Below are 27,067 nucleotides of genomic sequence, written 5' to 3'. Positions count from 1 at the left end.
AGAAAACAGGAATAGGGTTATATAGATTTACGGCTGATTCATGGCCGTTCCAGTCTCCATAGATGTCAATGGAGAGGTGTGTGGGTCTCTTTCTGTTATTCCCATAGACATTGCATTGTGGTGGGGGGGAGTAGTGTCACCCAATAGGTGCAGAGGTCCATATTTTTTCACACTATTCTCTAAATTAAATATCAATCAAATGATAAGGTATTGGACTCCCTCGTGGGCTTCAATATCATAGAGATATCCCTCTTTTTTATATGTCAGTATGACGCTCCAAAGTAATTTTGTATATTTTTTAGGAGGTTTATGTTTGTTTTTTTTTTCTTTTTTTTTATCCAAGGTTGCCCCACCTGACACCCCGGCAAACATCTCCCTGTATCTCAGCTTCCAAGACCTTTTGTGTGTGTGTGATATTGGATCTGTTCTTACTGTAGACATATCTACAAATCTTGTCACTTCGTATCTATCTGAAAAAAGATAGTCGCAGCACTCCGGATAAGTCAGAAAGATGTGGTGGCTTTATTCCATACAAAAGCACGAGCAATGTTTCGGCTGCCTGTGCAGCTTTTTTCAAGCTTGAAAAAGGCTGCACAGGCAGCTGAAACGTTGCTCCTGTTTTTGTATGGAATAAAGCCACCACATCTTTTTCACTTATCCGGAGTGCTGCGACTATCTTTTTTCTATGTGAACTTGGGGTCCGTGACCTGGACCAACTGGTCGCTTGCACCCAACTAGATGGCACCTTTTGCTTGGTTATGCTGCTTATCCGCTATTTTTTTGTATCTATCTCGTATTTATCTATCTCATATCTATCTATCTCATATCTATCTATCTCATATCTATCTATCTATCTATCTATCTATCTATCTCATATCTATCTATCTATCTCATATCTATCTATCTCATATCTATCTATCTCATATCTATCTATCTCGTATCTATCTATCTCATATCTATCTATCTCATATCTATCTATCTCATATCTATCAATCTCATATCTATCTATTTCATATCTATCTCATATCTATCTATCTATCTATCTCATATCTATCTATCTCATATCTATCTATCTCGTATCTATCTATCTCATATCTATCTATCTCATATCTATCTATCTCGTATCTATCTATCTCATATCTATCTATCTCGTATCTATCTATCTATCTCATATCTATCTATCTATCTCATATCTATCTATCTATCTCACATTTATCTATCTATCTATTTCATATCTATCTATCTATCTATCTATCTCATATCTACCTATCTATTTCATATCTATCTATCTATATTATATCTATCTCATATCTATCTATTTCATATCTATCTATCTCATATCTATCTATCTATCTCATATCTATCTATCTATTTCATATCTATCTCATATCTATCTATCTATCTATCTATCTACCTCATATCTATCTATCTATCTATCTCATATCTATCTTTCTCATATCTATCTATCTATCTATCTCATATCTATCTATCTATCTCATATCTATCTATCTATCTATCTCATATCTATCTATCTATCTCATATCTATCTATCTCATATCCATCTATCTATCTCATATCTATCTGATATCTATCTATCTCGTATCTATCTATGTATCTCTCTATTATCTATCTATCTGTCTCCTATCTATCTATCTCATATCTATCTCCTATCTATCTATCTCCTATTTATCTATCTTTCGCATATCTATCTATCTATCTCATATCTATCTATCTCATATCTATCTATCTCGTATCTATCTATGTATCTATCTATTATCTATCTATTTATCTATCTCATATCTATCTATCTATCTCATATCTATCTATCTCTCTCATATCTATCTATCTATCTATCTATCTATCTATTTATCTATTTCATATCTATCTATCTCATATCTATCTATCTCGTATCTATGTATCTATCTATTATCTATCTATCTATCTATCTCATATCTATCTATCTCATATCTATCTATCTATCTATCTATCTATCTCATATCTATCTATCTCTATTTTATGAAGAAGTTGCAGCACTCCAGGGATCTCAGTGATATTATTTTCCATTCACTCATGTCCAGCACGGAGCTCAGAGCATCAAAAACAATTTCCATAGAAATCCCTGGAGCGCCGCAACTTCTTCATATTTCTTACATGTGACCCTGGATCAAGGTCGTGTTTACTGGTACCTGCTGCTTGGTTACCGAATGCTGCTTCTCCTGCTTTTCATATCTATCTATCTATCTATCTATCTATCTCATATCTATCTATCTGATATCTATCTATCTATCTATCTCATATCTATCTATCTATCTATCTATCTATCTCATATCTATCTATCTATCTATCTATCTATCTATCTATCTCATATCTATCTATCTACCTCATATCTATCTATCTCATATCTATCTATCTATCTCATATCTATCTATCTATCTCATATCTATCTATCTATCTCATATCTATCTATCTCATATCTATCTATCTATCTATCTCATATCTATCTATCTAATATCTATCTATCTATCTATCTCATATCTATCTATCTATCTATCTCATATCTATCTATCTATCTATCTATCTCATATCTATCTATCTCTCATATCTATCTATCTATCTATCTCATATCTATCTATCTCATATCTATCTATCTCATATCTATCTATCTATCTATCTCATAACTATCTATCTATCTCATATCTATCTATCTATCTCATATCCATCTATCTATCTCATATCTATCTATCTCATATCTATCTATCTATCTCATATCTAGAAGGCAAAAAGCGGCTGCAGCACACAAAATAGGTGAAAAAATAATAGTGGCTTTAATCCATAATCAATACAAATGCAACGTTTCAGCTGCCAGTGCAGCCTTTATCAAGCATACAGAGTGACTGAACACAAGAAGTATATATGTGGTAACCAATTACAATCAATAAAAATCAGTGACAAAAATCAATAAATATAAACATAATAAAAACAAGCAATCCATAAATGTGAGTGTATAACAACATAAGGCATAAGGACAATATACAAATTGTCAAGTTAATACAGTGTTATAAAAAAGGTGTTATTAAAAACAAGTGGTAAAAACCACAAATTTAGCTTGATTACAAATGTAAAAAACATTAATATCACCTGGAGGACATGTAGTAACGGCGGGCGCTCACCTGTACATGCTGTAAACATGGCGATAGGACGCCAGAATAGCGTGTATGTGGAATAGAGGCTGCGCGGCAGCACTAGCAGGGGAGATGAGAGTATACCAATCAGGGGGAAGAACAGGATCACATGGGTCGCATCGCAGTTGCCAGATGGCGCGTGCGTACTGCGACGGAGTGAGTCACTAATAAACATCTCGAAAGAGGGCAATTTAGGAGATGACAACGTAGATGTAAAAAGAGCAGTTAAAGAACCGCAAAGTTAGTATAAGACAGTTAGTGTATATGTATATGTGCCAAGTGTAGTAGGGCAGTTGCCCGTGGTAACTATTTAAGAGATAACACGTAGATGTGAAAGGGGCAGTTAGAGAACCGTAAAGTAAGTATGTGACAGTTAGTGTATATAGTGTATATGTACCAAGTGTAATCGGGCAGTTGCCCGTGGTAACTATCGATATGAGTAGATAAATGAGTGGGGGATGGTGAATGTGTGTAAAAAATTCAAAGGAAAAAAGGAAGTAAAAATAAAAAGTGAAGTAAAAATAAAAAATAAAAATTAATAAAAAAATAAATAAAAAAATAAAAAAATAATAAAAAAAGTATAAAAAATAAAAAAGTAAAAAAATAATAAATAAAAATAAAAAATAAAAAATAAAAGTAGAAAAATAATAATATAATGAAAAATAAATAATAAATGAATAAAAGTAAACATAAGATAATGCCATAAGAAAATAATTGTTGTTTTGTCAACGTTTCTGGTGACTTACTGATATACACTCGCAATATTTCAGACATACCGGGTGTACTAGTGACCAACTGTTAGGTGACTGTTCAGACCAGTGTCTAGCCATTCGCCGCACTGGTCCGAATGACTGATATCCGACTAGTCGCGGTTAGCGACAAGTCAGGTAATCAGAAAGACACCCAACTTAAACGGCACTTTACTTTTACCCCATGCACACGAGACAGACAGTCAAGAGAACCAGAGTGACATCTGTAGAGAGTAAAACTCTCTCAGTAAGTATGGAAAATATCAAAAATAATAAAATAATAAACGGAAAAAAATAAAATAGAAATCATTAAGAAAATAATAAGCAAAAAAAATAAAAAAATTATAAAAAAATTAAAAATAAAATAAAAAATAATAAAAATAAATAGTAAAAATTAGAAATAAAAAATAAAAATAAAAATAAAGTGGAATGCGTTGCATATAGTGTGAGAAATATTTAGTTGTTAAGGGTTAATTATAATTGGAATATAGGAAGATAGAAAAAAATGTAGTGAAGAAAAAGAACAAAATCTTTTGGAAGAAATCTTTTTAATTACTTATATATATGAAACTAATGGTCAATGTATAATGTCCCTCTGAGTGGTTTACTCTCCCCGAAACATTATAAATCATAACCTAATGTTGTACGGTGAGGTCCCGTCCAGCTTACTACCTGTCATCCTAGGGAAAAGAAGGGGGAAGGAAAAGGGGAAGAAAAAAGAAAGAAGAAAAAGGAACTCATTAATTATTCTCAGTCACAATGATAATCTTATTCTAAAAACGGGAGAGGAGACACAGATAATTATCAGAATTCAGGCATTATAAATTTGGGGTGTTACTGTAAAATCAACATTCAGACCCTTAGGTCGCAAAGACTGCAGCTCAAAGATCCATTTAAGTTCTCTTCTTTTTAGGGCGCCCACTCTATCACCCCCCCGTCTTAATGGTGGAATACAATCTAATAACATAAATTTTAAGTCTCTTTCTTGATGGTGTGCCTCCACGAAATGTTTAGATACCGGAAGATCCATACGTTTTTTTCTTATGGTAAACCGATGGTGATTAAATCTCGTCTTGAAGTCCCATGTGGTCTCCCCTACATAAAGGAGACCACATGGGCAAATCAAGACGTAGATCACAAATTTTGAAAAACAAGTTAAATAATGCTTTAAGTGGTAAATTTTACCTGTTTGTGGATGTGTGAAGCAAGGACCCTTATTCATGTAGCTACAGTTGACACACTGTCTACAAGGGTATGAGCCCTTGCTCGCCACAGTTAGATACATCTGAGAATCTGGCTTAGTTGACACATCTGATTTCACAAGTTTATCTTTAAGGTTTGTGTTCCTACGGTATGACATTAAAGGTCTAGAACGAAATTCAACAATATTTGGAAAACTGGCCTTCAATAAGTCCCAATGCCTATTTAAGATTTTTGATATCTGGCCTGAATGATCTCCGAAGGTTGAAACGAAGGGAATCCGAGCTAATTGGGCTCCCTTCGTGGTTTTTTGCAGTAAAGTTTCTCTATTCATACAGAGAGTCCTATTCTTACATTCCTCCAACAATTTCTTGGGGTAACCCCGTTTACGAAAATTATCAGACATTCGTGTAAGAGATGGTTCTATTTGGTCGTCCTGGCCAATGATGCGTCTCGCCCGCATCATCTGACTGGCGGGAAGAGACCGCACCATCGACCTCGGATGACAGCTGCTGTAGTGTAGTACTGAGTTGCAATCTGTTGGTTTCGTATACAGACTTGTCACCAACTTGTCACCCATAATGGTCACATTGGTATCCAAAAAGTTAACCCTAGTTGTAGATGATGTTAGAGAAAAACTAATGTTTGGATCAATGGAATTAAGATATTGATGGAAAAGGGTCAGTTCAATCTCGGAACCTGACCAAATTAAAAAAATATCGTCGATATAGCGCCACCACCCCAGCACATGGCTGGAGTGGGTGGACGCATATACCGACTTTTCCTCCAGCACCGCCATGTACACGTTGGCGTAAGTAGGCGCCACATTCGTGCCCATGGCGGTGCCGGAGGTTTGCAAGAAAAATTCATCATTAAAAGAAAAATAATTGTTATGCAGGATTAATTTCAAAAGGGAAATAACAAAATCCACTTTGGCAGGTGAAAAATCTGAAACAATAGAGTCCTTGACAGCCTGTACACCTCCATCATGAGGGATGGAGGTGTACAGGCTGACCACATCAAAAGTAGCAATAATTGTATCTGGAGGGACCCTGATGGATGAAATTTTGTTTAAGAAATCAGATGTGTCACGTAGGTATGATCTAGCTCCCGTGGCGTATGGCCGTAGGACCTGATCAACAAAAATAGATAAGTGACTTGTGGCCGAACCCCGTCCTGAAACAATCGGTCGGCCGGGGGGGTTTTCAAGTGACTTATGTATCTTGGGTAATAGATACAATAAAGGGATTACTGGAAATTGTACATACAAATAATCATGTAAAGTTTTATCAATCGAGTTGCATTGTAAAGCCTCATCCAATATATTCTTAATCTTAATATTGATCTCTCTGGTTGGATCACTTCGTAATTTTAGATATGTAGAGCTGTCTTGTAGTTGGCGATAAGCCTCCTGTATATATTTGTCCCTGTCCATGACCACGACCCCGCCACCCTTGTCGGCCGGCTTGATGACGAGGTCGTGGTCACGGACAAGGACATTCAGAGCTTCAATTTCTACGCTAGTCAAATTTGGGTGTTTCAAACGAGTTTCTGCTGATCTAAGTTGTGAAATTTCCCGTTGTACTATTTGACAGTAAGTTTCCACAGCGCAAGATGAAACACTGGGATTAAAGGTACTAGGGATATTGAGATCAAAATCCGAAAACACAAACCCATCAGAAGGAATAGCAGTAGAGGGGACAAATGTTCCAGTTGGAGGAGGATGTGAATCAAACCAGACCTTGAGACGCAAGCGTCTAAAGAACTGGCTAAGATCCAACTCCACCTGGAACCAATCCGTAAATGTTGAAGGGCAAAATGTTAAACCTTTTGACAATAAAATAAGTTGAGACTCAGATAAATTGGTAGAGGAGATGTTTACCGTATTAGAATTTTCTACTTTTTCTTGTAGGGAAATTTCCGCTGTGTCGGTTTCTGATCCCTTTGGGCTCTTGTCCTGATAGGACCGTCGGTGACGGCGGCCCCCCCGTCTGGTGGGTCTGTGGGGGAAAGAGTATCCAAGCCTAAAAAAGTAACATTGTTATCATTTTCAAATCCTGTGTTAGAAGAAGTTTTAGTATTAGCATTGTTAGACATATTAAAGTCCACATTAAAGTCTCTTCCTTTTCGCATACGTTTATGAAGCGACAGTTGATTCCAAGTGTATACACGATTTGATGCATAGTCATTGGTGTCTCTATGCCATTTATGGCGTTTGGTATTTTCCAACTCGGTCCTAAATTTTTGGAGGAATAATGTCTGTTTCTGTATTAATTTGTCATAGTCCTCTTGAGAACTGGCCAGTTTTAGGGACTCATCAATGGTATTAATGCGAGTTTGAGTAGAAGAAATATCCTTTTGAAGGAACTCAATATTTAACAAAATTAAATCCAAAGAATACTTATTGGAAATCAGTTCAAATCTTGTGCGATAATCCGGATCTTGAGCATAGGAGTTATCCTTTGGTTGAGAGCGCAGACCTCTAGGTATCCGTTGGGCACGGTAATATTCACTCAATGTAGTTAAATGCAAAGTCAAAGAAAGTAGACGTTTGGTAAAGTTTTCATACTGACGTTGTAAATCCACCATTGAGGGGGCATGGAGAAAAGAAGCATCTTCTTTGATAGAGCTGAGGATCCGGTCAATCTCTCCCGGTGAATAAGAAAAAGTATTGGATGGAGCCACTGATGTCTGTGGTGTTGGTTCCATAGTGAAAAAGGCTGGGTGCAAACTCTTCAGACCACAAATAGAAAAAAAGATATAGCGAAAAGTAGCACTCCTTATGAAAAAGTATCTTAGGTGCAAGCAACCAAATGGACCCTGGTCGCTGGTCCCCAATGTAGAAGGCAAAAAGCGGCTGCAGCACACAAAATAGGTGAAAAAATAATAGTGGCTTTAATCCATAATCAATACAAATGCAACGTTTCAGCTGCCAGTGCAGCCTTTATCAAGCATACAGAGTGACTGAACACAAGAAGTATATATGTGGTAACCAATTACAATCAATAAAAATCAGTGACAAAAATCAATAAATATAAACATAATAAAAACAAGCAATCCATAAATGTGAGTGTATAACAACATAAGGCATAAGGACAATATACAAATTGTCAAGTTAATACAGTGTTATAAAAAAGGTGTTATTAAAAACAAGTGGTAAAAACCACAAATTTAGCTTGATTACAAATGTAAAAAACATTAATATCACCTGGAGGACATGTAGTAACGGCGGGCGCTCACCTGTACATGCTGTAAACATGGCGATAGGACGCCAGAATAGCGTGTATGTGGAATAGAGGCTGCGCGGCAGCACTAGCAGGGGAGATGAGAGTATACCAATCAGGGGGAAGAACAGGATCACATGGGTCGCATCGCAGTTGCCAGATGGCGCGTGCGTACTGCGACGGAGTGAGTCACTAATAAACATCTCGAAAGAGGGCAATTTAGGAGATGACAACGTAGATGTAAAAAGAGCAGTTAAAGAACCGCAAAGTTAGTATAAGACAGTTAGTGTATATGTATATGTGCCAAGTGTAGTAGGGCAGTTGCCCGTGGTAACTATTTAAGAGATAACACGTAGATGTGAAAGGGGCAGTTAGAGAACCGTAAAGTAAGTATGTGACAGTTAGTGTATATAGTGTATATGTACCAAGTGTAATCGGGCAGTTGCCCGTGGTAACTATCGATATGAGTAGATAAATGAGTGGGGGATGGTGAATGTGTGTAAAAAATTCAAAGGAAAAAAGGAAGTAAAAATAAAAAGTGAAGTAAAAATAAAAAATAAAAATTAATAAAAAAATAAATAAAAAAATAAAAAAATAATAAAAAAAGTATAAAAAATAAAAAAGTAAAAAAATAATAAATAAAAATAAAAAATAAAAAATAAAAGTAGAAAAATAATAATATAATGAAAAATAAATAATAAATGAATAAAAGTAAACATAAGATAATGCCATAAGAAAATAATTGTTGTTTTGTCAACGTTTCTGGTGACTTACTGATATACACTCGCAATATTTCAGACATACCGGGTGTACTAGTGACCAACTGTTAGGTGACTGTTCAGACCAGTGTCTAGCCATTCGCCGCACTGGTCCGAATGACTGATATCCGACTAGTCGCGGTTAGCGACAAGTCAGGTAATCAGAAAGACACCCAACTTAAACGGCACTTTACTTTTACCCCATGCACACGAGACAGACAGTCAAGAGAACCAGAGTGACATCTGTAGAGAGTAAAACTCTCTCAGTAAGTATGGAAAATATCAAAAATAATAAAATAATAAACGGAAAAAAATAAAATAGAAATCATTAAGAAAATAATAAGCAAAAAAAATAAAAAAATTATAAAAAAATTAAAAATAAAATAAAAAATAATAAAAATAAATAGTAAAAATTAGAAATAAAAAATAAAAATAAAAATAAAGTGGAATGCGTTGCATATAGTGTGAGAAATATTTAGTTGTTAAGGGTTAATTATAATTGGAATATAGGAAGATAGAAAAAAATGTAGTGAAGAAAAAGAACAAAATCTTTTGGAAGAAATCTTTTTAATTACTTATATATATGAAACTAATGGTCAATGTATAATGTCCCTCTGAGTGGTTTACTCTCCCCGAAACATTATAAATCATAACCTAATGTTGTACGGTGAGGTCCCGTCCAGCTTACTACCTGTCATCCTAGGGAAAAGAAGGGGGAAGGAAAAGGGGAAGAAAAAAGAAAGAAGAAAAAGGAACTCATTAATTATTCTCAGTCACAATGATAATCTTATTCTAAAAACGGGAGAGGAGACACAGATAATTATCAGAATTCAGGCATTATAAATTTGGGGTGTTACTGTAAAATCAACATTCAGACCCTTAGGTCGCAAAGACTGCAGCTCAAAGATCCATTTAAGTTCTCTTCTTTTTAGGGCGCCCACTCTATCACCCCCCCGTCTTAATGGTGGAATACAATCTAATAACATAAATTTTAAGTCTCTTTCTTGATGGTGTGCCTCCACGAAATGTTTAGATACCGGAAGATCCATACGTTTTTTTCTTATGGTAAACCGATGGTGATTAAATCTCGTCTTGAAGTCCCATGTGGTCTCCCCTACATAAAGGAGACCACATGGGCAAATCAAGACGTAGATCACAAATTTTGAAAAACAAGTTAAATAATGCTTTAAGTGGTAAATTTTACCTGTTTGTGGATGTGTGAAGCAAGGACCCTTATTCATGTAGCTACAGTTGACACACTGTCTACAAGGGTATGAGCCCTTGCTCGCCACAGTTAGATACATCTGAGAATCTGGCTTAGTTGACACATCTGATTTCACAAGTTTATCTTTAAGGTTTGTGTTCCTACGGTATGACATTAAAGGTCTAGAACGAAATTCAACAATATTTGGAAAACTGGCCTTCAATAAGTCCCAATGCCTATTTAAGATTTTTGATATCTGGCCTGAATGATCTCCGAAGGTTGAAACGAAGGGAATCCGAGCTAATTGGGCTCCCTTCGTGGTTTTTTGCAGTAAAGTTTCTCTATTCATACAGAGAGTCCTATTCTTACATTCCTCCAACAATTTCTTGGGGTAACCCCGTTTACGAAAATTATCAGACATTCGTGTAAGAGATGGTTCTATTTGGTCGTCCTGGCCAATGATGCGTCTCGCCCGCATCATCTGACTGGCGGGAAGAGACCGCACCATCGACCTCGGATGACAGCTGCTGTAGTGTAGTACTGAGTTGCAATCTGTTGGTTTCGTATACAGACTTGTCACCAACTTGTCACCCATAATGGTCACATTGGTATCCAAAAAGTTAACCCTAGTTGTAGATGATGTTAGAGAAAAACTAATGTTTGGATCAATGGAATTAAGATATTGATGGAAAAGGGTCAGTTCAATCTCGGAACCTGACCAAATTAAAAAAATATCGTCGATATAGCGCCACCACCCCAGCACATGGCTGGAGTGGGTGGACGCATATACCGACTTTTCCTCCAGCACCGCCATGTACACGTTGGCGTAAGTAGGCGCCACATTCGTGCCCATGGCGGTGCCGGAGGTTTGCAAGAAAAATTCATCATTAAAAGAAAAATAATTGTTATGCAGGATTAATTTCAAAAGGGAAATAACAAAATCCACTTTGGCAGGTGAAAAATCTGAAACAATAGAGTCCTTGACAGCCTGTACACCTCCATCATGAGGGATGGAGGTGTACAGGCTGACCACATCAAAAGTAGCAATAATTGTATCTGGAGGGACCCTGATGGATGAAATTTTGTTTAAGAAATCAGATGTGTCACGTAGGTATGATCTAGCTCCCGTGGCGTATGGCCGTAGGACCTGATCAACAAAAATAGATAAGTGACTTGTGGCCGAACCCCGTCCTGAAACAATCGGTCGGCCGGGGGGGTTTTCAAGTGACTTATGTATCTTGGGTAATAGATACAATAAAGGGATTACTGGAAATTGTACATACAAATAATCATGTAAAGTTTTATCAATCGAGTTGCATTGTAAAGCCTCATCCAATATATTCTTAATCTTAATATTGATCTCTCTGGTTGGATCACTTCGTAATTTTAGATATGTAGAGCTGTCTTGTAGTTGGCGATAAGCCTCCTGTATATATTTGTCCCTGTCCATGACCACGACCCCGCCACCCTTGTCGGCCGGCTTGATGACGAGGTCGTGGTCACGGACAAGGACATTCAGAGCTTCAATTTCTACGCTAGTCAAATTTGGGTGTTTCAAACGAGTTTCTGCTGATCTAAGTTGTGAAATTTCCCGTTGTACTATTTGACAGTAAGTTTCCACAGCGCAAGATGAAACACTGGGATTAAAGGTACTAGGGATATTGAGATCAAAATCCGAAAACACAAACCCATCAGAAGGAATAGCAGTAGAGGGGACAAATGTTCCAGTTGGAGGAGGATGTGAATCAAACCAGACCTTGAGACGCAAGCGTCTAAAGAACTGGCTAAGATCCAACTCCACCTGGAACCAATCCGTAAATGTTGAAGGGCAAAATGTTAAACCTTTTGACAATAAAATAAGTTGAGACTCAGATAAATTGGTAGAGGAGATGTTTACCGTATTAGAATTTTCTACTTTTTCTTGTAGGGAAATTTCCGCTGTGTCGGTTTCTGATCCCTTTGGGCTCTTGTCCTGATAGGACCGTCGGTGACGGCGGCCCCCCCGTCTGGTGGGTCTGTGGGGGAAAGAGTATCCAAGCCTAAAAAAGTAACATTGTTATCATTTTCAAATCCTGTGTTAGAAGAAGTTTTAGTATTAGCATTGTTAGACATATTAAAGTCCACATTAAAGTCTCTTCCTTTTCGCATACGTTTATGAAGCGACAGTTGATTCCAAGTGTATACACGATTTGATGCATAGTCATTGGTGTCTCTATGCCATTTATGGCGTTTGGTATTTTCCAACTCGGTCCTAAATTTTTGGAGGAATAATGTCTGTTTCTGTATTAATTTGTCATAGTCCTCTTGAGAACTGGCCAGTTTTAGGGACTCATCAATGGTATTAATGCGAGTTTGAGTAGAAGAAATATCCTTTTGAAGGAACTCAATATTTAACAAAATTAAATCCAAAGAATACTTATTGGAAATCAGTTCAAATCTTGTGCGATAATCCGGATCTTGAGCATAGGAGTTATCCTTTGGTTGAGAGCGCAGACCTCTAGGTATCCGTTGGGCACGGTAATATTCACTCAATGTAGTTAAATGCAAAGTCAAAGAAAGTAGACGTTTGGTAAAGTTTTCATACTGACGTTGTAAATCCACCATTGAGGGGGCATGGAGAAAAGAAGCATCTTCTTTGATAGAGCTGAGGATCCGGTCAATCTCTCCCGGTGAATAAGAAAAAGTATTGGATGGAGCCACTGATGTCTGTGGTGTTGGTTCCATAGTGAAAAAGGCTGGGTGCAAACTCTTCAGACCACAAATAGAAAAAAAGATATAGCGAAAAGTAGCACTCCTTATGAAAAAGTATCTTAGGTGCAAGCAACCAAATGGACCCTGGTCGCTGGTCCCCAATGTAGAAGGCAAAAAGCGGCTGCAGCACACAAAATAGGTGAAAAAATAATAGTGGCTTTAATCCATAATCAATACAAATGCAACGTTTCAGCTGCCAGTGCAGCCTTTATCAAGCATACAGAGTGACTGAACACAAGAAGTATATATGTGGTAACCAATTACAATCAATAAAAATCAGTGACAAAAATCAATAAATATAAACATAATAAAAACAAGCAATCCATAAATGTGAGTGTATAACAACATAAGGCATAAGGACAATATACAAATTGTCAAGTTAATACAGTGTTATAAAAAAGGTGTTATTAAAAACAAGTGGTAAAAACCACAAATTTAGCTTGATTACAAATGTAAAAAACATTAATATCACCTGGAGGACATGTAGTAACGGCGGGCGCTCACCTGTACATGCTGTAAACATGGCGATAGGACGCCAGAATAGCGTGTATGTGGAATAGAGGCTGCGCGGCAGCACTAGCAGGGGAGATGAGAGTATACCAATCAGGGGGAAGAACAGGATCACATGGGTCGCATCGCAGTTGCCAGATGGCGCGTGCGTACTGCGACGGAGTGAGTCACTAATAAACATCTCGAAAGAGGGCAATTTAGGAGATGACAACGTAGATGTAAAAAGAGCAGTTAAAGAACCGCAAAGTTAGTATAAGACAGTTAGTGTATATGTATATGTGCCAAGTGTAGTAGGGCAGTTGCCCGTGGTAACTATTTAAGAGATAACACGTAGATGTGAAAGGGGCAGTTAGAGAACCGTAAAGTAAGTATGTGACAGTTAGTGTATATAGTGTATATGTACCAAGTGTAATCGGGCAGTTGCCCGTGGTAACTATCGATATGAGTAGATAAATGAGTGGGGGATGGTGAATGTGTGTAAAAAATTCAAAGGAAAAAAGGAAGTAAAAATAAAAAGTGAAGTAAAAATAAAAAATAAAAATTAATAAAAAAATAAATAAAAAAATAAAAAAATAATAAAAAAAGTATAAAAAATAAAAAAGTAAAAAAATAATAAATAAAAATAAAAAATAAAAGTAGAAAAATAATAATATAATGAAAAATAAATAATAAATGAATAAAAGTAAACATAAGATAATGCCATAAGAAAATAATTGTTGTTTTGTCAACGTTTCTGGTGACTTACTGATATACACTCGCAATATTTCAGACATACCGGGTGTACTAGTGACCAACTGTTAGGTGACTGTTCAGACCAGTGTCTAGCCATTCGCCGCACTGGTCCGAATGACTGATATCCGACTAGTCGCGGTTAGCGACAAGTCAGGTAATCAGAAAGACACCCAACTTAAACGGCACTTTACTTTTACCCCATGCACACGAGACAGACAGTCAAGAGAACCAGAGTGACATCTGTAGAGAGTAAAACTCTCTCAGTAAGTATGGAAAATATCAAAAATAATAAAATAATAAACGGAAAAAAATAAAATAGAAATCATTAAGAAAATAATAAGCAAAAAAAATAAAAAAATTATAAAAAAATTAAAAATAAAATAAAAAATAATAAAAATAAATAGTAAAAATTAGAAATAAAAAATAAAAATAAAAATAAAGTGGAATGCGTTGCATATAGTGTGAGAAATATTTAGTTGTTAAGGGTTAATTATAATTGGAATATAGGAAGATAGAAAAAAATGTAGTGAAGAAAAAGAACAAAATCTTTTGGAAGAAATCTTTTTAATTACTTATATATATGAAACTAATGGTCAATGTATAATGTCCCTCTGAGTGGTTTACTCTCCCCGAAACATTATAAATCATAACCTAATGTTGTACGGTGAGGTCCCGTCCAGCTTACTACCTGTCATCCTAGGGAAAAGAAGGGGGAAGGAAAAGGGGAAGAAAAAAGAAAGAAGAAAAAGGAACTCATTAATTATTCTCAGTCACAATGATAATCTTATTCTAAAAACGGGAGAGGAGACACAGATAATTATCAGAATTCAGGCATTATAAATTTGGGGTGTTACTGTAAAATCAACATTCAGACCCTTAGGTCGCAAAGACTGCAGCTCAAAGATCCATTTAAGTTCTCTTCTTTTTAGGGCGCCCACTCTATCACCCCCCCGTCTTAATGGTGGAATACAATCTAATAACATAAATTTTAAGTCTCTTTCTTGATGGTGTGCCTCCACGAAATGTTTAGATACCGGAAGATCCATACGTTTTTTTCTTATGGTAAACCGATGGTGATTAAATCTCGTCTTGAAGTCCCATGTGGTCTCCCCTACATAAAGGAGACCACATGGGCAAATCAAGACGTAGATCACAAATTTTGAAAAACAAGTTAAATAATGCTTTAAGTGGTAAATTTTACCTGTTTGTGGATGTGTGAAGCAAGGACCCTTATTCATGTAGCTACAGTTGACACACTGTCTACAAGGGTATGAGCCCTTGCTCGCCACAGTTAGATACATCTGAGAATCTGGCTTAGTTGACACATCTGATTTCACAAGTTTATCTTTAAGGTTTGTGTTCCTACGGTATGACATTAAAGGTCTAGAACGAAATTCAACAATATTTGGAAAACTGGCCTTCAATAAGTCCCAATGCCTATTTAAGATTTTTGATATCTGGCCTGAATGATCTCCGAAGGTTGAAACGAAGGGAATCCGAGCTAATTGGGCTCCCTTCGTGGTTTTTTGCAGTAAAGTTTCTCTATTCATACAGAGAGTCCTATTCTTACATTCCTCCAACAATTTCTTGGGGTAACCCCGTTTACGAAAATTATCAGACATTCGTGTAAGAGATGGTTCTATTTGGTCGTCCTGGCCAATGATGCGTCTCGCCCGCATCATCTGACTGGCGGGAAGAGACCGCACCATCGACCTCGGATGACAGCTGCTGTAGTGTAGTACTGAGTTGCAATCTGTTGGTTTCGTATACAGACTTGTCACCAACTTGTCACCCAGTCAGATGATGCGGGCGAGACGCATCATTGGCCAGGACGACCAAATAGAACCATCTCTTACACGAATGTCTGATAATTTTCGTAAACGGGGTTACCCCAAGAAATTGTTGGAGGAATGTAAGAATAAGACTCTCTGTATGAATAGAGAAACTTTACTGCAAAAAACCACGAAGGGAGCCCAATTAGCTCGGATTCCCTTCGTTTCAACCTTCGGAGATCATTCAGGCCAGATATCAAAAATCTTAAATAGGCATTGGGACTTATTGAAGGCCAGTTTTCCAAATATTGTTGAATTTCGTTCTAGACCTTTAATGTCATACCGTAGGAACACAAACCTTAAAGATAAACTTGTGAAATCAGATGTGTCAACTAAGCCAGATTCTCAGATGTATCTAACTGTGGCGAGCAAGGGCTCATACCCTTGTAGACAGTGTGTCAACTGTAGCTACATGAATAAGGGTCCTTGCTTCACACATCCACAAACAGGTAAAATTTACCACTTAAAGCATTATTTAACTTGTTTTTCAAAATTTGTGATCTACGTCTTGATTTGCCCATGTGGTCTCCTTTATGTAGGGGAGACCACATGGGACTTCAAGACGAGATTTAATCACCATCGGTTTACCATAAGAAAAAAACGTATGGATCTTCCGGTATCTAAACATTTCGTGGAGGCACACCATCAAGAAAGAGACTTAAAATTTATGTTATTAGATTGTACTCCACCATTAAGACGGGGGGGTGATAGAGTGGGCGCCCTAAAAAGAAGAGAACTTAAATGGATCTTTGAGCTGCAGTCTTTGCGACCTAAGGGTCTGAATGTTGATTTTACAGTAACACCCCAAATTTATAATGCCTGAATTCTGATAATTATCTGTGTCTCCTCTCCCGTTTTTAGAATAAGATTATCATTGTGACTGAGAATAATTAATGAGTTCCTTTTTCTTCTTTCTTTTTTCTTCCCCTTTTCCTTCCCCCTTCTTTTCCCTAGGATGACAGGTAGTAAGCTGGACGGGACCTCACCGTACAACATTAGGTTATGATTTATAATGTTTCGGGGAGAGTAAACCACTCAGAGGGACATTATACATTGACCATTAGTTTCATATATATAAGTAATTAAAAAGATTTCTTCCAAAAGATTTTGTTCTTTTTCTTCACTACATTTTTTTCTATCTTCCTATATTCCAATTATAATTAACCCTTAACAACTAAATATTTCTCACACTATATGCAACGCATTCCACTTTATTTTTATTTTTATTTTTTATTTCTAATTTTTACTATTTATTTTTATTATTTTTTATTTTATTTTTAATTTTTTTATAATTTTTTTATTTTTTTTGCTTATTATTTTCTTAATGATTTCTATTTTATTTTTTTCCGTTTATTATTTTATTATTTTTGATATTTTCCATACTTACTGAGAGAGTTTTACTCTCTACAGATGTCACTCTGGTTCTCTTGACTGTCTGTCTCGTGTGCATGGGGTAAAAGTAAAGTGCCGTTTAAGTTGGGTGTCTTTCTGATTACCTGACTTGTCGCTAACCGCGACTAGTCGGATATCAGTCATTCGGACCAGTGCGGCGAATGGCTAGACACTGGTCTGAACAGTCACCTAACAGTTGGTCACTAGTACACCCGGTATGTCTGAAATATTGCGAGTGTATATCAGTAAGTCACCAGAAACGTTGACAAAACAACAATTATTTTCTTATGGCATTATCTTATGTTTACTTTTATTCATTTATTATTTATTTTTCATTATATTATTATTTTTCTACTTTTATTTTTTATTTTTATTTATTATTTTTTTACTTTTTTATTTTTTATACTTTTTTTATTATTTTTTTATTTTTTTATTTATTTTTTTATTAATTTTTATTTTTTATTTTTACTTCACTTTTTATTTTTACTTCCTTTTTTCCTTTGAATTTTTTACACACATTCACCATCCCCCACTCATTTATCTACTCATATCGATAGTTACCACGGGCAACTGCCCGATTACACTTGGTACATATACACTATATACACTAACTGTCACATACTTACTTTACGGTTCTCTAACTGCCCCTTTCACATCTACGTGTTATCTCTTAAATAGTTACCACGGGCAACTGCCCTACTACACTTGGCACATATACATATACACTAACTGTCTTATACTAACTTTGCGGTTCTTTAACTGCTCTTTTTACATCTACGTTGTCATCTCCTAAATTGCCCTCTTTCGAGATGTTTATTAGTGACTCACTCCGTCGCAGTACGCACGCGCCATCTGGCAACTGCGATGCGACCCATGTGATCCTGTTCTTCCCCCTGATTGGTATACTCTCATCTCCCCTGCTAGTGCTGCCGCGCAGCCTCTATTCCACATACACGCTATTCTGGCGTCCTATCGCCATGTTTACAGCATGTACAGGTGAGCGCCCGCCGTTACTACATGTCCTCCAGGTGATATTAATGTTTTTTACATTTGTAATCAAGCTAAATTTGTGGTTTTTACCACTTGTTTTTAATAACACCTTTTTTATAACACTGTATTAACTTGACAATTTGTATATTGTCCTTATGCCTTATGTTGTTATACACTCACATTTATGGATTGCTTGTTTTTATTATGTTTATATTTATTGATTTTTGTCACTGATTTTTATTGATTGTAATTGGTTACCACATATATACTTCTTGTGTTCAGTCACTCTGTATGCTTGATAAAGGCTGCACTGGCAGCTGAAACGTTGCATTTGTATTGATTATGGATTAAAGCCACTATTATTTTTTCACCTATTTTGTGTGCTGCAGCCGCTTTTTGCCTTCTACATTGGGGACCAGCGACCAGGGTCCATTTGGTTGCTTGCACCTAAGATACTTTTTCATAAGGAGTGCTACTTTTCGCTATATCTTTTTTTCTATTTGTGGTCTGAAGAGTTTGCACCCAGCCTTTTTCACTATGGAACCAACACCACAGACATCAGTGGCTCCATCCAATACTTTTTCTTATTCACCGGGAGAGATTGACCGGATCCTCAGCTCTATCAAAGAAGATGCTTCTTTTCTCCATGCCCCCTCAATGGTGGATTTACAACGTCAGTATGAAAACTTTACCAAACGTCTACTTTCTTTGACTTTGCATTTAACTACATTGAGTGAATATTACCGTGCCCAACGGATACCTAGAGGTCTGCGCTCTCAACCAAAGGATAACTCCTATGCTCAAGATCCGGATTATCGCACAAGATTTGAACTGATTTCCAATAAGTATTCTTTGGATTTAATTTTGTTAAATATTGAGTTCCTTCAAAAGGATATTTCTTCTACTCAAACTCGCATTAATACCATTGATGAGTCCCTAAAACTGGCCAGTTCTCAAGAGGACTATGACAAATTAATACAGAAACAGACATTATTCCTCCAAAAATTTAGGACCGAGTTGGAAAATACCAAACGCCATAAATGGCATAGAGACACCAATGACTATGCATCAAATCGTGTATACACTTGGAATCAACTGTCGCTTCATAAACGTATGCGAAAAGGAAGAGACTTTAATGTGGACTTTAATATGTCTAACAATGCTAATACTAAAACTTCTTCTAACACAGGATTTGAAAATGATAACAATGTTACTTTTTTAGGCTTGGATACTCTTTCCCCCACAGACCCACCAGACGGGGGGGCCGCCGTCACCGACGGTCCTATCAGGACAAGAGCCCAAAGGGATCAGAAACCGACACAGCGGAAATTTCCCTACAAGAAAAAGTAGAAAATTCTAATACGGTAAACATCTCCTCTACCAATTTATCTGAGTCTCAACTTATTTTATTGTCAAAAGGTTTAACATTTTGCCCTTCAACATTTACGGATTGGTTCCAGGTGGAGTTGGATCTTAGCCAGTTCTTTAGACGCTTGCGTCTCAAGGTCTGGTTTGATTCACATCCTCCTCCAACTGGAACATTTGTCCCCTCTACTGCTATTCCTTCTGATGGGTTTGTGTTTTCGGATTTTGATCTCAATATCCCTAGTACCTTTAATCCCAGTGTTTCATCTTGCGCTGTGGAAACTTACTGTCAAATAGTACAACGGGAAATTTCACAACTTAGATCAGCAGAAACTCGTTTGAAACACCCAAATTTGACTAGCGTAGAAATTGAAGCTCTGAATGTCCTTGTCCGTGACCACGACCTCGTCATCAAGCCGGCCGACAAGGGTGGCGGGGTCGTGGTCATGGACAGGGACAAATATATACAGGAGGCTTATCGCCAACTACAAGACAGCTCTACATATCTAAAATTACGAAGTGATCCAACCAGAGAGATCAATATTAAGATTAAGAATATATTGGATGAGGCTTTACAATGCAACTCGATTGATAAAACTTTACATGATTATTTGTATGTACAATTTCCAGTAATCCCTTTATTGTATCTATTACCCAAGATACATAAGTCACTTGAAAACCCCCCCGGCCGACCGATTGTTTCAGGACGGGGTTCGGCCACAAGTCACTTATCTATTTTTGTTGATCAGGTCCTACGGCCATACGCCACGGGAGCTAGATCATACCTACGTGACACATCTGATTTCTTAAACAAAATTTCATCCATCAGGGTCCCTCCAGATACAATTATTGCTACTTTTGATGTGGTCAGCCTGTACACCTCCATCCCTCATGATGGAGGTGTACAGGCTGTCAAGGACTCTATTGTTTCAGATTTTTCACCTGCCAAAGTGGATTTTGTTATTTCCCTTTTGAAATTAATCCTGCATAACAATTATTTTTCTTTTAATGATGAATTTTTCTTGCAAACCTCCGGCACCGCCATGGGCACGAATGTGGCGCCTACTTACGCCAACGTGTACATGGCGGTGCTGGAGGAAAAGTCGGTATATGCGTCCACCCACTCCAGCCATGTGCTGGGGTGGTGGCGCTATATCGACGATATTTTTTTAATTTGGTCAGGTTCCGAGATTGAACTGACCCTTTTCCATCAATATCTTAATTCCATTGATCCAAACATTAGTTTTTCTCTAACATCATCTACAACTAGGGTTAACTTTTTGGATACCAATGTGACCATTATGGGTGACAAGTTGGTGACAAGTCTGTATACGAAACCAACAGATTGCAACTCAGTACTACACTACAGCAGCTGTCATCCGAGGTCGATGGTGCGGTCTCTTCCCGCCAGTCAGATGATGCGGGCGAGACGCATCATTGGCCAGGACGACCAAATAGAACCATCTCTTACACGAATGTCTGATAATTTTCGTAAACGGGGTTACCCCAAGAAATTGTTGGAGGAATGTAAGAATAGGACTCTCTGTATGAATAGAGAAACTTTACTGCAAAAAACCACGAAGGGAGCCCAATTAGCTCGGATTCCCTTCGTTTCAACCTTCGGAGATCATTCAGGCCAGATATCAAAAATCTTAAATAGGCATTGGGACTTATTGAAGGCCAGTTTTCCAAATATTGTTGAATTTCGTTCTAGACCTTTAATGTCATACCGTAGGAACACAAACCTTAAAGATAAACTTGTGAAATCAGATGTGTCAACTAAGCCAGATTCTCAGATGTATCTAACTGTGGCGAGCAAGGGCTCATACCCTTGTAGACAGTGTGTCAACTGTAGCTACATGAATAAGGGTCCTTGCTTCACACATCCACAAACAGGTAAAATTTACCACTTAAAGCATTATTTAACTTGTTTTTCAAAATTTGTGATCTACGTCTTGATTTGCCCATGTGGTCTCCTTTATGTAGGGGAGACCACATGGGACTTCAAGACGAGATTTAATCACCATCGGTTTACCATAAGAAAAAAACGTATGGATCTTCCGGTATCTAAACATTTCGTGGAGGCACACCATCAAGAAAGAGACTTAAAATTTATGTTATTAGATTGTATTCCACCATTAAGACGGGGGGGTGATAGAGTGGGCGCCCTAAAAAGAAGAGAACTTAAATGGATCTTTGAGCTGCAGTCTTTGCGACCTAAGGGTCTGAATGTTGATTTTACAGTAACACCCCAAATTTATAATGCCTGAATTCTGATAATTATCTGTGTCTCCTCTCCCGTTTTTAGAATAAGATTATCATTGTGACTGAGAATAATTAATGAGTTCCTTTTTCTTCTTTCTTTTTTCTTCCCCTTTTCCTTCCCCCTTCTTTTCCCTAGGATGACAGGTAGTAAGCTGGACGGGACCTCACCGTACAACATTAGGTTATGATTTATAATGTTTCGGGGAGAGTAAACCACTCAGAGGGACATTATACATTGACCATTAGTTTCATATATATAAGTAATTAAAAAGATTTCTTCCAAAAGATTTTGTTCTTTTTCTTCACTACATTTTTTTCTATCTTCCTATATTCCAATTATAATTAACCCTTAACAACTAAATATTTCTCACACTATATGCAACGCATTCCACTTTATTTTTATTTTTATTTTTTATTTCTAATTTTTACTATTTATTTTTATTATTTTTTATTTTATTTTTAATTTTTTTATAATTTTTTTATTTTTTTTGCTTATTATTTTCTTAATGATTTCTATTTTATTTTTTTCCGTTTATTATTTTATTATTTTTGATATTTTCCATACTTACTGAGAGAGTTTTACTCTCTACAGATGTCACTCTGGTTCTCTTGACTGTCTGTCTCGTGTGCATGGGGTAAAAGTAAAGTGCCGTTTAAGTTGGGTGTCTTTCTGATTACCTGACTTGTCGCTAACCGCGACTAGTCGGATATCAGTCATTCGGACCAGTGCGGCGAATGGCTAGACACTGGTCTGAACAGTCACCTAACAGTTGGTCACTAGTACACCCGGTATGTCTGAAATATTGCGAGTGTATATCAGTAAGTCACCAGAAACGTTGACAAAACAACAATTATTTTCTTATGGCATTATCTTATGTTTACTTTTATTCATTTATTATTTATTTTTCATTATATTATTATTTTTCTACTTTTATTTTTTATTTTTTATTTTTATTTATTATTTTTTTACTTTTTTATTTTTTATACTTTTTTTATTATTTTTTTATTTTTTTATTTATTTTTTTATTAATTTTTATTTTTTATTTTTACTTCACTTTTTATTTTTACTTCCTTTTTTCCTTTGAATTTTTTACACACATTCACCATCCCCCACTCATTTATCTACTCATATCGATAGTTACCACGGGCAACTGCCCGATTACACTTGGTACATATACACTATATACACTAACTGTCACATACTTACTTTACGGTTCTCTAACTGCCCCTTTCACATCTACGTGTTATCTCTTAAATAGTTACCACGGGCAACTGCCCTACTACACTTGGCACATATACATATACACTAACTGTCTTATACTAACTTTGCGGTTCTTTAACTGCTCTTTTTACATCTACGTTGTCATCTCCTAAATTGCCCTCTTTCGAGATGTTTATTAGTGACTCACTCCGTCGCAGTACGCACGCGCCATCTGGCAACTGCGATGCGACCCATGTGATCCTGTTCTTCCCCCTGATTGGTATACTCTCATCTCCCCTGCTAGTGCTGCCGCGCAGCCTCTATTCCACATACACGCTATTCTGGCGTCCTATCGCCATGTTTACAGCATGTACAGGTGAGCGCCCGCCGTTACTACATGTCCTCCAGGTGATATTAATGTTTTTTACATTTGTAATCAAGCTAAATTTGTGGTTTTTACCACTTGTTTTTAATAACACCTTTTTTATAACACTGTATTAACTTGACAATTTGTATATTGTCCTTATGCCTTATGTTGTTATACACTCACATTTATGGATTGCTTGTTTTTATTATGTTTATATTTATTGATTTTTGTCACTGATTTTTATTGATTGTAATTGGTTACCACATATATACTTCTTGTGTTCAGTCACTCTGTATGCTTGATAAAGGCTGCACTGGCAGCTGAAACGTTGCATTTGTATTGATTATGGATTAAAGCCACTATTATTTTTTCACCTATTTTGTGTGCTGCAGCCGCTTTTTGCCTTCTACATTGGGGACCAGCGACCAGGGTCCATTTGGTTGCTTGCACCTAAGATACTTTTTCATAAGGAGTGCTACTTTTCGCTATATCTTTTTTTTTTCTATCTCATATCTATCTATCTATCTATCTATCTATCTCATATCTATCTATCTATCTATCTCATATCTATCTATCTCATATCTATCTATCTCTCTCATATCTATCTATCTATCTATCTATCTATCTATCTATCTCATATCTATCTATCTATCTATCTATCTATCTCATATCTATCTATCTACCTCATATCTATCTATCTCATATCTATCTATCTATCTATCTATCTCATATCTATCTATCTATCTATCTATCTATCTCATATCTATCTATCTATCTATCTACCTCATATCTATCTATCTATCTACCTATCTATCTCATATATATCTACCTCATATCTATCTATCTATCTACCTATCTATCTCATATATATCTATCTCATATCTATCTATCTATCTCATATCTATCTATCTATCTATCTATCTATCTATCTCTCATATCTATCTATCTATCTATCTATCTCATATCTATCTATCTACCTCATATCTATCTATCTATCTATCTATCTACCTCATATCTATCTATCTATCTATCTATCTACCTCATATCTATCTATCTATCTCATATCTATCTCAAAGTAAGGTAATCTCCCGTTTAGGATGCAGTCACTGTAATAACATCATAAGGGGAGACAGTTTCAATCATCCCCACACCGGCACACCGATTAAAGTACATGGGAGATACTGTATTCCTGCCGTTCATCATTTGTGATTTATCTTATTCAATATCCATGTGGCTTCTACTATGTGGGGGAGACTACAAATGAATACCGTGTGAGGTTGAATGGACATAAGTCGCCCATACGTACTGGTAAAATTGACCTACCATTACCTAAGCATTTTGTCGAAATGGGTCATAATGTGAGTCAAATTCGCTTTCGCATCATCGATCATGTACCACCCTTAAGATTGTGGGGGGATTGAGAGAAAATCTTGAAACAATATGGAGTTAAAGTGGATCCACAGATTAGATACTGTACACCCTAGAGGTCTGAATGTGGACTTTAGTTTGAAGATTCTGTGGAATTTTTTTTCTTCTAATTTTTTTTTCTTCCTTTTCCTCTTTTTTCTCTCTTCCCTTTACTTTTTCCTTTTCTTTCCCTTGTTCCCCTTTTTTTCTTCCTCTTTCATTTCTTTCTTTCCTTTTGGTCTCTTTCTTCTTCTGCTTTTTTCTTCCCCCCGCCCCTTTCTTTCTTCCCTTCTTTTCATCATCTTCTTTTTTCCTCCTTCTTCTCTCCTCCTCTTTTTACTTTTTGTATTGTTTTTCTATTCATTCTTTTTTTTTCATTTGTTATTTTTTTTATTATTATTTTTTTAAATCATTTTTAAAAATTTTTTGTCTTTTATTTACACATCCTGCTTGCTTTTAATATCAAGTAATTTTTGGATACTTTCTAATGTATTGTTGTTTTTATGCTTTATTTTTTAGAAAAGAACGGCACCACACTTTGCACCGTCTATGAGTATACACCGCATGGAGCACAGGCCAAGGATCTTTGTTTCTTATACCGTAATCTATTATTTTTTTAATTTAATGTACATTTGTCATGATGAAATATATGTAATAAAGATAAAATGTTATTCCTTGTTTAGAGCATTGGTGATGCTGATAGCTCTTTTATATGCACCTTTTAACTAAATTCCTAATCTTAGTTGTTGAACGTTGTTCAGTGTCATAGAACCTTTTGGATAAGTCTGATACTTGCTAGACAGGGACTCTGGACAGATCTCGGTTATGTTCTGACTCTATTAGAACAATCGCCCATTCCTTGGCGCGCATGCGCGAAGTTTTTGCACATGTGAGTTGATTATATGTGTATAGTTTGGTCACTGGCATGACTAGGTTTGGTCACTGGCTTACCCACACCTACTACCTCTATGAGATTAGGTTATATAGTAGGTATACACCTCTTCTCCAGAGAAAATCTTGAAACAATATGGAATTAAAGTGGATCCACAGATTAGATACTTTATACCCTAGAGGTCTGAATGTGGACTTTAGTTTGAAACCATTTATGTAATTGAGATTCTGTGGAATTTTTCTTTCTTCAAATTTTTTTTTCTTCCTTCTTTTTTTCCTTTTCCTCTTTTTTCTCTCTTCCCTTTACTTTTTCCTTTTCTTTCCCTTGTTCCCCTTTTTTTCTTCCTCTTTCATTTTTTTCTTTCCTTTTGGTCTCTTTCTTCTTCTGCTTTTTCCTTCAACCCTCTTTTTTTCTTCTCTTCTTTTCATCTTCTTTTTTCCTCCTTCTTCTCTCCTCCTCTTTTTACTTTTTGTATTGTTTTTCTATTAATTTTTTTTCCTTTGTTATTTTTTTGAATATATATTTTTAAATCATTTTAAAAAATTTTTGTCTTTTATTTACACATCCTGCTTGCAATAATATCAAGTAATTTTTGGATACTTTCTAATGTATTGTTGTTTTTATGTTTTATTTTTAGAAAAGAACGCCACCACACTTTGCACCGTCTATGATTATACACCACATGGAGCACAGGCCATATGAATGGAGATGACTGTTGCACAGCAGGTATCCGGCCATATATAATGTATTATTTATATTATTATTTGTAAGGATATTTTGCTGCTATACACTATAGTGGTTGCTATGACGATTTGTCCTGGAGCACTCTGAACCAATGAGAGAGGGTGGGTGGGATTTGTTAATTATTCACAAATGTGTATTGACCAATGAATGTTGTTTGAGACATATATATAGAACACTGTTTGATTTGTATTGTATCGCTATGGATCGTTTTGGATATATAGTAGGTATACACCTCCCCTCCAGCTCTATCTGTATACTGCTACTACCTCTATGAGATTAGGTTATATAGTAGGTATACACCT

At 36.3% G+C, this 27,067-nt stretch overlaps 3 protein-coding genes across 3 annotated transcripts; 1 reads left to right on the top strand and 2 right to left on the bottom strand.

Annotated features, from left to right (window-relative positions):
• On the top strand, positions 1 to 26,723 carry LOC130367520 (uncharacterized). The gene is made up of 4 exons (XM_056569942.1): positions 1 to 76; positions 19,747 to 21,785; positions 25,649 to 25,729; positions 26,659 to 26,723. The coding sequence occupies exons 1-4, from the start codon at positions 63 to 65 to the stop codon at positions 26,721 to 26,723; spliced, it is 2,199 nt and encodes a 732-aa protein (XP_056425917.1). The 5' UTR covers positions 1 to 62.
• On the bottom strand, positions 4,438 to 8,927 carry LOC130267673 (uncharacterized). The gene is made up of 2 exons (XM_056517752.1): positions 7,014 to 8,927; positions 4,438 to 4,611 (listed from the first exon to the last, which is right to left on the bottom strand). Exon 1 carries the CDS (start codon positions 7,838 to 7,840, stop codon positions 7,028 to 7,030), a length of 813 nt encoding a protein of 270 aa, XP_056373727.1. The 5' UTR covers positions 7,841 to 8,927; the 3' UTR covers positions 4,438 to 4,611; positions 7,014 to 7,027.
• On the bottom strand, positions 9,639 to 14,081 carry LOC130267674 (uncharacterized). The gene is made up of 2 exons (XM_056517753.1): positions 12,215 to 14,081; positions 9,639 to 9,812 (listed from the first exon to the last, which is right to left on the bottom strand). Exon 1 carries the CDS (start codon positions 13,039 to 13,041, stop codon positions 12,229 to 12,231), a length of 813 nt encoding a protein of 270 aa, XP_056373728.1. The 5' UTR covers positions 13,042 to 14,081; the 3' UTR covers positions 9,639 to 9,812; positions 12,215 to 12,228.
• Positions 26,724 to 27,067: the final 344 nt, after the last annotated feature.

The sequence above is a fragment of the Hyla sarda genome, chromosome 4, assembly GCF_029499605.1.
Source record: "Hyla sarda isolate aHylSar1 chromosome 4, aHylSar1.hap1, whole genome shotgun sequence".
In the NCBI taxonomy this organism is placed as follows: Eukaryota; Metazoa; Chordata; class Amphibia; order Anura; family Hylidae; genus Hyla; species Hyla sarda.
The sequence above is the reverse complement of the archived record's forward strand: the minus strand, read 5'-3'. Positions and strand labels throughout refer to the sequence as shown.

Excerpts from the sequence above, each read along its gene's own strand:
- LOC130367520 (XM_056569942.1), top strand. Across the intron at positions 21,786-25,648 it reads CTTCACACATCCACAAACAG|AAAAGAACGGCACCACACTT; the intron begins GTAAAATTTACC and ends TTTATTTTTTAG. Across the intron at positions 25,730-26,658 it reads GGATCTTTGTTTCTTATACC|AAAAGAACGCCACCACACTT; the intron begins GTAATCTATTAT and ends TTTTATTTTTAG.
- LOC130267674 (XM_056517753.1), bottom strand. The coding sequence starts at position 13,041 with ATGGAACCAACACCACAGACATCAGTGGCTCCATCCAATACTTTTTCT.
- LOC130267673 (XM_056517752.1), bottom strand. The coding sequence starts at position 7,840 with ATGGAACCAACACCACAGACATCAGTGGCTCCATCCAATACTTTTTCT.